The sequence below is a fragment of the Sturnira hondurensis genome, unplaced genomic scaffold, assembly GCF_014824575.4.
Source record: "Sturnira hondurensis isolate 20B ecotype Veracruz unplaced genomic scaffold, ASM1482457v3 Scaffold0021490, whole genome shotgun sequence".
Lineage (NCBI taxonomy): Eukaryota > Metazoa > Chordata > Mammalia > Chiroptera > Phyllostomidae > Sturnira > Sturnira hondurensis.
In genome coordinates, this window is record NW_028094121.1 from 3,040,098 (window position 1) to 3,052,137 (window position 12,040).

The following is a 12,040-nucleotide window of genomic DNA, read 5'->3' on the forward strand; positions in this document are numbered from 1 at the left end:
CCCACGAAGGCAAGCTACATGTCTTAAATAGGTCAAATACTGTTACAATGAAAATTTCTATAATACCATCACCATACCAATGTTCCCTTTATTTTCAAGTAATATCTAATAACATCCTGGTAGTATACAATAGTTGAGAAGTTTTGGCACTAATTTTAAGATGATAAAAATTTATAGTATTTTTCATAGCAAAGTATAATAAAGATTTTATAAATATTCAAAAAGATGTTACTGAAATGATTTTTGAAAATGTTAAGAAAACTGCCATAAAGAAACCAGAATTTAGATGTTTAAATGTGAATTAAAAAGCTAATCTAAAATTTTTCAAGTATTTTTTAAAATTTTAATTGTTGTTCAAGTACAGTTTTCTGCCTTTCCCCCCCACCCCGGCCCACCCTCCTAATCTAAATTCTTATAGCAAGAGTCAGACCTGTTTCCTCTGGTTTCATTAAATGCTGTAATGAACTGAATTATGAAACGAGACGTTCATTTTCCTTTGTGTATTCATGAGATTTTAAAATCACTGACTTTGGTTATACCTTTGATTTATAAGATCAAATCAGTAGTTATAGCAACCTCTCCAAAAGCTCCGAGTTAAAAAAGTAAAACAAGTTTTAAGTAAGAAGACTTCTTTCTTACAGGGAGTCCTACGGTTTTCTATTCTTCATAGAGATATATACACCTCTCCCCAATATTATGCTCTCCCCCCATAAGTTTGCATTATGAGGTCTAAATGTAAGTGAATTTAAATTCCTGGTATCTTAAATATATTCTTGGTAACAGATTATCACAACTCTCTGGGGAAAAAGTCAAGCAACCAGTGCACTGAAAGAGTGATGCTTTGTTCATATTTTGGCCACAGGTTTGCTTTAAGAAACAGCGTGCCATTAGAATGAAAGACTTTATGTCTCCAGGTTGCTGGGGTTCAGAGCTAAGGTGGTGGTCTGAACAAGCATGGGGGACTGGAATTTCCTTGGAGGCATTTTGGAGGAAGTTCAAATCCACTCCACCCTGATCGGAAAGATCTGGCTCACCACCCTGTTGGTATTTCGTATGCTTGTTCTGGGTGTAGCAGCTGAAAATGTCTGGAATGATGCGCAGTCTGGCTTCATCTGTAATACAGAACAACTGGCTGCAGAAGTATATGCTATGACCAGGCTTTTTCTATCTCCCTCATTAGATTCTGCAGGTGATTTTTTTGTGTCGTCACTATCCCTGGTCTACATGGGCCATGCTTTGTACCCACTGAGAGTTCTGGAGAAAGAGAGGCAGATGGAGAAAGTTCAACTGAGAGTAGAACTGGAGGGGGTACAGTTTGAAATGTCTGGGGATCAGAGGAGATAGAAGCCAAGAACTTTGTCAACTGGAGCAAAGGAAACTTAATAAAGCTTCACTCAGAGGAACCTTGCTTTGCACATACATGATACACATTTTTGCTTGGTCTGTAGTTGCAGTTGGGTTCATGATTGGGCAATATCTTTTATATAGATTTCATTTGGCGCCTCTATTTAAATGCCATGGCTATCCATGGCCAAATATAATTGATTGTTTTATCTCAAGGCCAACAGAAAAGATAATATTCCTATTATTTATGCAATTCATAGCCACCATTTCACTTTTCTTAAATGCCTTAGAAATTTTCCACCTAGGCTTTAAAAAGATTAAAAGGGGGCTTTGGGGACAATATAAATTGAAGGATGAGCATAACGAATTCTATTCAAACAGTTCAAAACAAAATCTTGCCAAATATCAGAGCACATCTGCAAACTCACTGAAGCAGCTCTCTTCTGTACCTGATTATAATCTGATAGTGGAAAAGTAAACACACACAACAGTGTATCCTGTTTAAATTCTTTTGCATTTCAGGCAGATCCTAACAATCCAGATGAGATGAGATATGATGAGAAATGCATTTTGGATGAATAGGAAACTGTACCTTCTAATGAGAGGTGCATACTTCGTACTACCTGTAGTCATGTTCAATGCATCAGCTCAGGTAGTAATGAAGATACCCATAAAATACCTGGAAAAGGAATTAATGGAAAAAATTAAGGAAAAAAAAAGAAATTGATGGCACAGACAGTAAAAGAAACCAGTACCGTACAGATCACTGTATTATTCCAGGTGGTGCTATAGATTTAGACAACCACATGGGTCAGTCACCCCAAACAGCTTTCTCTGTGCCAGCTAATTGCATTGGGGAACCAAGGTGACTTCCTGCTACATGGGGTCCCTCTATAGAAGATGAAAATTAGGTGTCACTTCTGTCACCTGCTAAAGGTAGCCTCAAGGGCCAGTTCACAGAAGGCACAATCAGAACCCTTTCTCCTTTACAAGGAGAATTCCAACCACTCGACATTCCAGACACTCCTAATTCTTTGGGAGAGTTGTCCTTGGTATCTGAGTTGACCAGAACCTGCAATAATCCTACGGCTTCTCCTCCCAATCAATTAGTGTTGCTGACAATCTCATTAGTAGGCAGGCTCCCGCAGACCTTTGGTTCGGAACAGATGTTGGCTTTAGACATCCTTCATATTCCATTATCATAGAAGTAGCCTAGGGATAGTAGAGCTCAGACAAAACAGGTTAAGGACAGATCTAAAGACCAGGTCTTAAGATGGGCAAATGCAAATGTTTTAAAAAGGGAAAACAGTTCTCATTCTGAAATTGTGAAGGGGTAGTTTTAAAAACAATAGCATAGAGTTACGGAATCAGGATTACTTTTTCCTGAGCTTTTTTTAGAATTTGTGAAAACTGAGTTGGGGAAACCATATGTTCAGAATTGAGGCTAAATAGATTGGAACCAGGTTTTTCTTTGAAGGGACCACAGTCCTTCAGAGATTGTCCTTGATGGATATAATTCCTTCTTTTAGTTACTGATCTTTTATTTGTGGTTAAATTATGTTTGCCCCCGGGACCCAACTTAGTTTCTTTATAAACTTCAACCTGATGTGTCATGGATATAATCATAATGTTGTTATCCAATAAACAAAAATCTTAAAAAGATTGGTGCCTTTCTTTAGCTTTCTTTAAAAGATTGGTTTATAGCATCGCGATTCAGTGCCTAGACTGGAATTTTGGCTCTACTATTAGCTGGTCATCTAACCTCCTCACTTTGCTAACATTACCTACTTTACAGGTACTGTGTGAAGACTAAAATAAGAAACGTGTTTTATATTGCATAACAGAGAAAGCGCTCAAAAGTGCAAGCTATGATTAACACTTTACCTCTCGCCCTTCACCGGCCCACTTTAAGTAGGCAACAAAACAAGGAAACTCCGAACGTAAAAGCTAGAACCTACACACACGATTCTTAAGACATGCCTCAAGCCATTGGCAATCTAAGGGTCGCCCTGCGTCAGTTGTGGGCACACTTTTAGGAGTGAAAGCCAAAAAGCCAGAGCATACGTAGGTTACGATGGCTTCGAGATCCCAGCTAAGGGAGGTCCGCCCATTAACGGTACCCGGAGAGCCTTCCCACTCTAATAGTCCCCGTGCTCCCGGGCTTCGGAAGCTCCGCCTGCAGGGCGCCACGCCCATCTTCGGTCCCACCTGGACGCCTGGACAAAGTTATAGAAACCCCGCTTCTCCTTAGGTAACCAACTCGCTGCATGGACCGGAAGAGGAAAGAAAGTGCTGTCAGGATAGCCAATGGGCGGGCTTACGCAGACTCCATCGTCCCAGCCCACCATGGGGCATTCAGAGCGTCCTGGTCGCCATGAAAACAGGCCACACCCCTCCGATCCCGGACCGTAGTTCGCAAGTGCGCAGGTGCACGCGCCCTATCGCGCATGTGCAGTGCTGCTCAGAGCCCGCCAGCCCCGGTCCCCGGCGCCAGCTACGCCGCTGCCGCTGTCACTATGGCCCATTACAAAGTGAGGGGGGCGTGCGGTCGGTGGCCAGCCGCTGGTCGGCTCCGGGTGGGAGTTGGGGCACGCCCGCGCGCAGGTTTTGGGGGTCTGAGGTAGCGATGCGGAGGCGGGGTTTGTCGAACTCCCAGCGCCTTCTTCCTGCTCTGGTCCCCGATCTCGGCCACTGACCCGCCGTATCTCCTCAGGCCGCCGACTCGAAGCGCGAGCAGTTTCGGAGGTACTTGGAGAAGTCAGGAGTGCTGGACACACTGACCAAAGGTGAGTATGTGCTAGGAGAGGGTTACTAGTGTCCTCGTGTGCTCCTCAGGGCTGCGCCCCTGACGGTCCGTGACGTGCGAGGGAAAGAGTACAGGTGGGACCTGTCCAAGGTCCAGCGAGGTGGGCCTCGGGGTTCGGCGCTCGCCGGGCTGTGGGCCGCCTTCCGAGCCCGAGTCCGTAGCTAGCTCGCGCTACCGCTCCTTCAGCCGGGAGTGAAACTCTTGCAGCTGTTGCAAAGTCTCTTCAACTTCCGTTGCTTTGCCTCGAGTAGCCGCTGAGGGCATGTTTGCTAAGGATCTTGAAATCCCAATTCCTCCCTCCTTACAGCTTATGCAGAGTCCTCAAAATTCTGTTGAACATTATACCTCGAACAAAGTAGTAAATTTTACAGATATAAAAGTGCGCTATGAAGTAGCTAAGTGAGTTTAATCCCCAAAGTAGGCGATTGGTGCATAGTCAGTTAGGCTGTGGCTTTTCAACCCCCGTTTCATAGTTCACCTCAGTTCCTACACTGCAGATTTCATAATTACAGTAGTATTACAGATTAAGACTGGTTAATGCTCATCAAAATGGTTACATTACTTTCACTTTTTAAACTGGGAGCTGTTACACTGTATTTCTTCCTCTGGGGCTCAAAATCTAAGTGAGGGCACTTAAAGTGGGAGGGTTTCAAGAGATGGATGGAGTACTGTTTATTTAATTTGCTCAGCAGTAATTTGCTCAGGGATGAGGACCTGGGTCCAAACGAGAACAACAGTAAATGTCTGGGAGGCAATTTGGTAACTGTTCCTTGGCCAGGAGCAAAGGTTAGGAGAAAATTCTAAGAGAAGAATAGCTGTGTCTTAGCAGAAAGCATGGCTGTTAATTCCCAAGCATGGGCTGGTCATTTTAATTTGGCTACCTACCTTGGAGGGGCCCAGGTACTAGTTTCTCTGCCTCTTTGCAAATACATTTCAGTAAACATTAAGGGACTACACTGTGAAAGCCTTGTCCTCTTTTGTTGCTGGAAGTGTCACATATTCTGGTGACTCTCTCCCTTCAAAAAATCCCTTCAAAAAAACTCAAGTTCATTTCTTTCCCTTGTTTAACCATTTCATTCAGATCTGTGTTTTAGGTACTGGAAACACAGCAGTGGAAACAAAAATTCCCTACCCTAAGTGAGCTAATATATCCTAGTTGGGGGAGATATAATAAGTACGTAGTGCCGCCAGTGGTACTAGGAATAAAAACATTGCAAAGTAGGGGATAAAGAGGGATGGGTGTGCCAGTTTACGGAGGCTGAGTGATGGGGGGACGCCTCTCTTCAGTAACATTTGAGCTGAGACCTGAATGCTACAATAGCTGATGTTAGGAGTTCCAGGGAGTGTAAAGAGGCCAGAGTGGGTGGATAGAGCAAGTGAGAAAGGCATTAGAATGGTAAAGAGCAGAGAAGCGACTCTTGTGGGAGGTGACTGAAGATGTATAGCCTTGTGACCGTACATGGATTTTTCTTCACAAGAGTTGGTGGCTTCTCTTCCCTTGCTCACATCTACTGGTGTCTAACCCCTCACCCTCCCCACACTTCCAGTTTCTTACATGACATCAGACAACTTAACATGCTGTCTACTGATGTGATCTAATTCAAATGTGATTTTCAATTACAGACATAGGTACTTTACATAGATTGAATTTATAATTTTTATCTAGCTTATTTGCAAGAGGATTTGAAACTGCTTCTAATATTAAAACAGTAAAAGAGAGGATGGCTAAAGGTAAAGATGATAAATCATTTGGAAGAAGAGGCATTTTAGTTATTTTGAGCACTGTATCAATGCCTAAAAATCCTCACTGCTAAGGCAAAAGGGAACATTGGGTATGGAGATTTTCTTGTTTGATTAAAATGAAGTACATTCCATCTATAGAAAAGCACAGAGAACTTGACATTTACATCATGTTGTGTAATTATCAACCTTGTACCACTGACAAATTTAAAAGCTGAAAGAAATGGGATAGGGAAAGAAGAGAAAGAAAGGATATGTATTCATGTCTTGTAAAATTAGTACTCAATAGAGATCAGTGGAAATGAATGGAAGAAACAGAAGTTTGAGTGTGTACTTTAAAGAAAAAGGTAGTAGGAATTAAAGGGTACTGTCACATATTGAAAGGGGGATTGAGGGGAGGGTAGTAATGACATAAATATATCAATTTCTCAAAAAATAGTGTTGTAAGTGTTTAGAGGGATGAAAAGTAACTACCAAAACTCGAAGTAGTTGCCCATTTGAGTTTTTGCATACTCTGTCTTATTTTGATGAGTTACTAAAATTTTAAAAAATAAAAGAGAAGCATGTAAGTTGGTTTACAAAAAAGTTAACTTGGGGACTAGATACACACATTTTTTGTGCGTAACTTTTTTTTTTTTTGACTTTATCAGATTTTTCAAAGGGTTCCGTGAACAAAATGGTTAAATACTGGTGTAGAGAGACTTTTGTCTGAGTAGTAAATCCTAGTACGGATTTGTTCAATAGAAGATGAGCAAGGTAGTACTGCCATGAGCTATTGGATATGACAACACTAAAGTGTTATATTTTAATGTTGATTTGAGCATGTTAATTACTGGTAAAATGTTTGGCTGGTGGGTTATTTAGCATGTTATGTATGAAACTTCATTCTTTAAGAACACTTTGAATTAAAAAATTTTTAGTAATTACCATAGCCATGTCAATTCTTTCGTGCATGTTTCTTAAGTTTATCTACAATGTTTCTATCCATCTATTGCTTTAGGACAGGTCACTATTTTTTTTTTAAGTCTTCACCCAAGAATACATTTATTGATTTCTCCAGTGCGGGGGGAGGGAGAGAAAGAGAGAAAAACATTGATCGGTTGCCTCCTGAATGTGCCCCAAGTGGGGAGGAAACCTGCAACCTAGGTATGTGCCCTGACCAGGAATTGAACCCGCAACCTTTTGGTGTATGGGACAATGCTCCAATTGACTGAGCCACCCGGCCTCGGCCAAGTCTGTCTTTTTCAACAGGATTACCATATCAGCCTCTTAACTGCTTTGTTCTCATCCCATTTGTTGATTTTCCACAGCAGAAAAGAGTGACCCTGTCATCCTCCTGCTTAAAATGTTTCTGTGCCTGTTCTTAGGATCAAAGTCCAACCCAACTTGCAGGTTTAGGTGTTCTTCCAGTGTGTTCCCATAACCTGTTATCCTGATTGTCCCTGATTCTTTTTGTGTCTAGTTCCTTGTTTATCTTTTGCACTAGACTGTAAATTCATTGAGAGCAGGAACCTTGTCTGTCTTAGTCACCATGGTATGGACACTCCTAGCAATGTGCTTGACATGTAATAGGCACTTAATATAGACTGAATTATAGATTAATTTCAGCCATTCAAATTTAAGACATTAATTTTGCTTTTTCTGCTTTTTGATTTGCAGTATTGGTAGCCTTATATGAAGAACCAGAGAAACCTAATAGTGCTTTGGAGTATCCTTTTCATCTTTCAAGTCAGAAAAAGGCCTTATTTTTGGAACTCTTTTATTTTTCCAAATAGACAACAACCTTTAAAATACTTTTGATTATTGAAAAAGTTCCTTTCCTTTGAATTTTTGAGCGATATCTGTGGGTAAATGTGGATGGTGGGGTGGGATGACTCTTTCATTACTTTTATTCAGCTCAAGGAAATTCTTAACTTTGAGATTAGTTTTTTAAAGCATCACTTAGGAGCTGCTACCCCAGAAAATCCAGAAATAGAGCTGCTTCGCCTAGAATTGGCAGAAATGAAAGAAAAATATGAAGCTATTGTAGAAGAAAATAAAAAACTGAAAACAAAGGTAAATTTTAAAAAAGAATTTGTTAACAATAACTTGATCTTTAGTTAATAATTTTACCTATTAGTAATAATTAATAAATTCATGTCGGTGATATGACCAGAACCTCACTAAAATGGATAGCAGGCGAGGGAGAATGGTGCATAACAATCTCAATTAATGCAAGGCCAAACTGTTGCCCTGTCTAGAAAACAACAGATACAGTATAAATAGGACAGTCAGCAAAGTGTGGTCAAGAAGAGGTTCTTGGGAACCTGCATCAACAAAAAGATGAGAATTTTGGTTAATTTCTACTTCTAAAGGTATATCGAGATTTTCTAGAGTCTTAAGCAGTTGATTTAAGTTACTTTGTGAATGACGCCTTTTAAGAATTGGGCAGTGCATATTCTACCTAGTCATGTGGTGACCCTGTACTGTGTTAGCGTACCTCTGCAAATGTATTTGCACTTAATTTTGTCTAGTGCTGAAGTTTTTTCTTTGTTTAAACTGTGAGAATTTTCATAATCTTCAAATTAGTCAACTTTTAAGCCCTTGAGGTTTCACTACATTCTGAATCATGTAGTACATTTTACATTAGGAATTTCTCATAACTTGTTTTATTTTTTCAGTAACATTTCGAGATAAGTGAAACAGGTACACAGGTGAGGAAACTACAGCAGAGTGAAGTCTAAACAGTTTCGCAAATCTGACAGCTAAATGAAACAAGTCTTAGCCTGCTGTTCTTCCCGAGTAGTAACAGTATAAAAGAAAATGCAGTGTCTTAAAAGTTACCAAGATTCCACACTGTACAAATTACCACGTAATTCTTGGGAACTTTTAAAATCAGAAACAACAGCTCTTTATTGACTGGCTAGTTTCATTTATGTCACATAATTTGTTTTTTTCTACTTTGTAGGAGAAAGTTCAGTAAACTTTTGGTGGAGGGGAAGAAACACCCTTATTCTAAATCATAACAACATCTTTGGGAAGATACAGATTATTGCATATCAAATGTTTATCAGTGTAGCCATAAATTGGAATTCAATTTTAGTTTTTTAGTAATATTAAAGGTTTATGTAAAAAGCCTTCATTAGGTTTGATTGTATTAAATCTTAAATCATTGAATAATTTAATGATTTAAGCATATAAAATTACTGATTCAATCATTAAATTGAATATGACAGTTAACTTGTATTGTTACTATTAAGTTTTTTTTACCCAATTTAGAATAAAATTCACTTAAACTCCTCTGTCTTTGCCCTATAGCTTGCTCAGTATGAACCACCTCAGGAGGAGAAGCGTGCTGAATAGGATTCTTCTCAGTTGAAAAGACACTGAAAAATGGTTTTGTAAGACTTGAATAGTTTGTATAGTATATAATCTTTTCTGAACAGATGCTATAGAACTCTTTTAATATGTTAATTTCACCTCTCACACTTTAACTGTTATACACACATATTCTTAGAATCACCAATAAAAACTCAATATAACTTTCTTTGGGTCTTAAAAGCAGGAGAATCCAAAGTGAATCCTGAAAAAAATCTAAACACAGCCATCTACTTCATTTCCGTAAGAGACATTCTCTTTAATAGTCTGACCAGGAATGGTGGTACTGGTTGTATCTGAGCCAAGGGAGGTTAGCTTTTCCTTGGTTCAGTTCAGGATACGAGTACAGGTACAGTCATTCTTTGAAATGAAGATGACACTGTTTGTATTCTGTAGGCAGCTGGAGAGATCTGTATGACATGAGATGCTTTTGCATGGGTTCCCATGAATCTTTTGCTCATTTATATAATGCAGAACAAATAACTCTTCTTTGCCACCACTTTGCCTTAGGTAACCGTGGGTGTGCCACTTTGACACCAGGTTTTCCTTCTATGCAATCATGCCCTGTTTGATAATGCTGCCATGCTCGCTCTGTGCTTCAGTGAGTCCGACTTGCACACTGGCCTTTCTGTGTTGATTTTCGATTTGCTGTAATAGCAGTTACCCTTATTGTAATTTATATAACTTTAAACAGGATCACACTGTTCCCCTGCCTTAGTTGTTCAGCTGAGCACAGAACAGAGGCAATGTAAAACTCTGGGTTCACGCACAAGCTGGGATGAGAAGGGGAATGAGCCATATATATCACGGAAAATTATAGTCTTTGGGTATAATTATATAGTGCTTTTTTCTCTCAAATTATTTTTCTAGCCGTGAATTCATTTTATCTTCATTACCCCTGTGAAGTAGGTAAGGCAAGTACAGCGGGAGGCTGGGTGCTGAATTTTTAGGTCAAAGACTATACTAATACAAACTATTTACTACCTGTAGAGCCTTGGGCACATCACTTAAATGCTCTGAGATTCCCTTTCTTCATCTGTTCAATGAGAATAACAATATCTGTGCTGCCTACCTCACAGGGTTGTTGTGAGGGTCAAATGGAATGTATGTGAAAGATTTGTAAATGGTAAAGCACTATATTCTTGTTTGTTAGTCCTTTTTCCTTTCTTTTGGAAGGCTTATAGACAGATATTTTATTTTCTCGATCATTTATTTTCCTTGCTGATTGACTGACATTATTAAGTAGTAGTCCTATTTCATGTATCCTGTCCTGATTGTTACAGAACCTGTCTTTATTTTTCAGTCAAAAGACACACAAAAAATAATCCATTGAAAGTTGGTTTAACTAGCAAGTTTCAGTACCTGCTAGAAACTAACTAAGCCAATTATAAGGGTGTTTTAATCAGTCACATTGGCAGGAATATGGCAGTGGTCTGTGCCTTTTCTAGCTACAAGTTTGTTTTTTAAGGAGGGCCAGATATTGCTGGAAGAATATTCACTTCAATTGATTTATCTTTTACCAGCCTGAGCACCATTTACATGGACAGCAGTGCGCTAAATGCTGGGTATTACAAAAATGAACTTGAATTAGTTATAAGACATGTACATAAGCAATTAGAGTGTGGGCTAGGATGTGCTAAGAATCATAAAACATGGCCCCATAGGGTTTTGGAAGAGAGGAAGACTTGGCTTCTTTAAGCTGTTGGTATGATAGTCCTTTGTGAATACAGACTAGTAGAATTTTTTTTCTGGCAGCTCACGACAGTGAGCTTTTTTTGCTCTTTTTCTCTTGGGACTAGTATTAATATTTATGTTGATCAGGTGGCTGTCCCTTGTATCATTCCTTTGGAAAGAATGGCAACCTGTGGGCTGGGTAATCACATTTTTTGGTGGTACTTATCTGTTAAACTGCTCTACCAGTCAGTGCTAGTTAAGAATTCAGGATCAGCCCTGGCTGGTGTAGCTCAGTGGATTGAGCGTGGGCCTGCAAACCAGAAGATTGCGGTTCAATTCCCAGTCAGGTCACATGCCTGGGTTGCAGGCCAGGTACCAACAAGGGACACACGAGGAGGCAACCATACATTGATATTTCTCTCCCTCTCTCCTTCCCTTCCCCTCTAAAGATAAATAAATTTAAAATTAAAAAAAAAAAAGAATTCAGGATCAGCCTGGCCTCTGGAGGTCCTCTTCAACATTTCTATCAATGACTTGGATTAAGATAGTATACAAGAAGAGGCTCAATGGAGTAGAAAAAAGATCCCATCCATTCAGTTCCAGTTATGCTTCTGCTAACTTAACTTAAAAACATACATTTCATATCTTGCTAACCTCACAAGGTTGTTGTAAGGATCAAATTAAAGGATGACAAATACCTTGCAAATTATAAAGGACTACATATGGGTTTGATGGTAGTAATGCCAAATCTATAAGTGCCACAGAGTTGGAAGGGCAGGTTGGTAGACTATATTGAAACAAGCTTGAAAATGCTTAACAACGTGGAATACTCAAACTTCTGGGCCAAACAAGAATGCTGAAATACAAAGTTTTGTGGTTTTTTTTTTTTAAGATTTTATTTATTTTTAGAGAGGGGAAGGGAGGGAGAAAGAAGAGAAACATCAATGTGTGGTTGCCACTTGAGCATCCCCTATTGGAGACCTGGCCTGCAACCCAGGCATGCACCCTGACTGGGAATTGAACTGGTGACCCTTGGTTTGCAGTCTGGCACTCTATCCACTAAGCCACACCAGCCAGGGCCATAAGTTTTATATTAAGGTTAAAAGGTGCAGTTATACA

The 12,040-nt window shown here is 39.7% G+C and overlaps 2 protein-coding genes across 2 annotated transcripts; both read left to right on the forward strand.

Annotated features, from left to right (window-relative positions):
• Nucleotides 1-899: 899 nt before the first annotated feature.
• Nucleotides 900-2,802, forward strand: GJA9 (gap junction protein alpha 9). Its single transcript, XM_037032637.1, is given in 6 exon segments — nucleotides 900-1,126; nucleotides 1,129-1,183; nucleotides 1,185-1,341; nucleotides 1,343-1,841; nucleotides 1,844-2,041; nucleotides 2,044-2,802. Coding segments are annotated over 6 exon segments (1,587 nt in total). The 5' UTR covers nucleotides 900-954; the 3' UTR covers nucleotides 2,550-2,802.
• Nucleotides 2,803-3,769: 967 nt separating this feature from the next.
• MYCBP (MYC binding protein) lies at nucleotides 3,770-10,394 on the forward strand. The gene is made up of 5 exons (XM_037032597.1): nucleotides 3,770-3,875; nucleotides 4,058-4,130; nucleotides 7,550-7,598; nucleotides 7,816-7,945; nucleotides 9,188-10,394. The coding sequence occupies exons 1-5, from the start codon at nucleotides 3,792-3,794 to the stop codon at nucleotides 9,230-9,232; spliced, it is 381 nt and encodes a 126-aa protein (XP_036888492.1). The 5' UTR covers nucleotides 3,770-3,791; the 3' UTR covers nucleotides 9,233-10,394.
• Nucleotides 10,395-12,040: the final 1,646 nt, after the last annotated feature.

Bases quoted from the DNA above. Each gene is read 5' to 3' on its own strand.
- MYCBP (XM_037032597.1), top strand. From the start codon at position 3,792: ATGTGCAGTGCTGCTCAGAGCCCGCCAGCCCCGGTCCCCGGCGCCAGC. The intron at 3,876-4,057 runs GTGAGGGGGGCG...GTATCTCCTCAG, and splicing joins TCACTATGGCCCATTACAAA to GCCGCCGACTCGAAGCGCGA. The intron at 7,946-9,187 runs GTAAATTTTAAA...TTTGCCCTATAG, and splicing joins ATAAAAAACTGAAAACAAAG to CTTGCTCAGTATGAACCACC.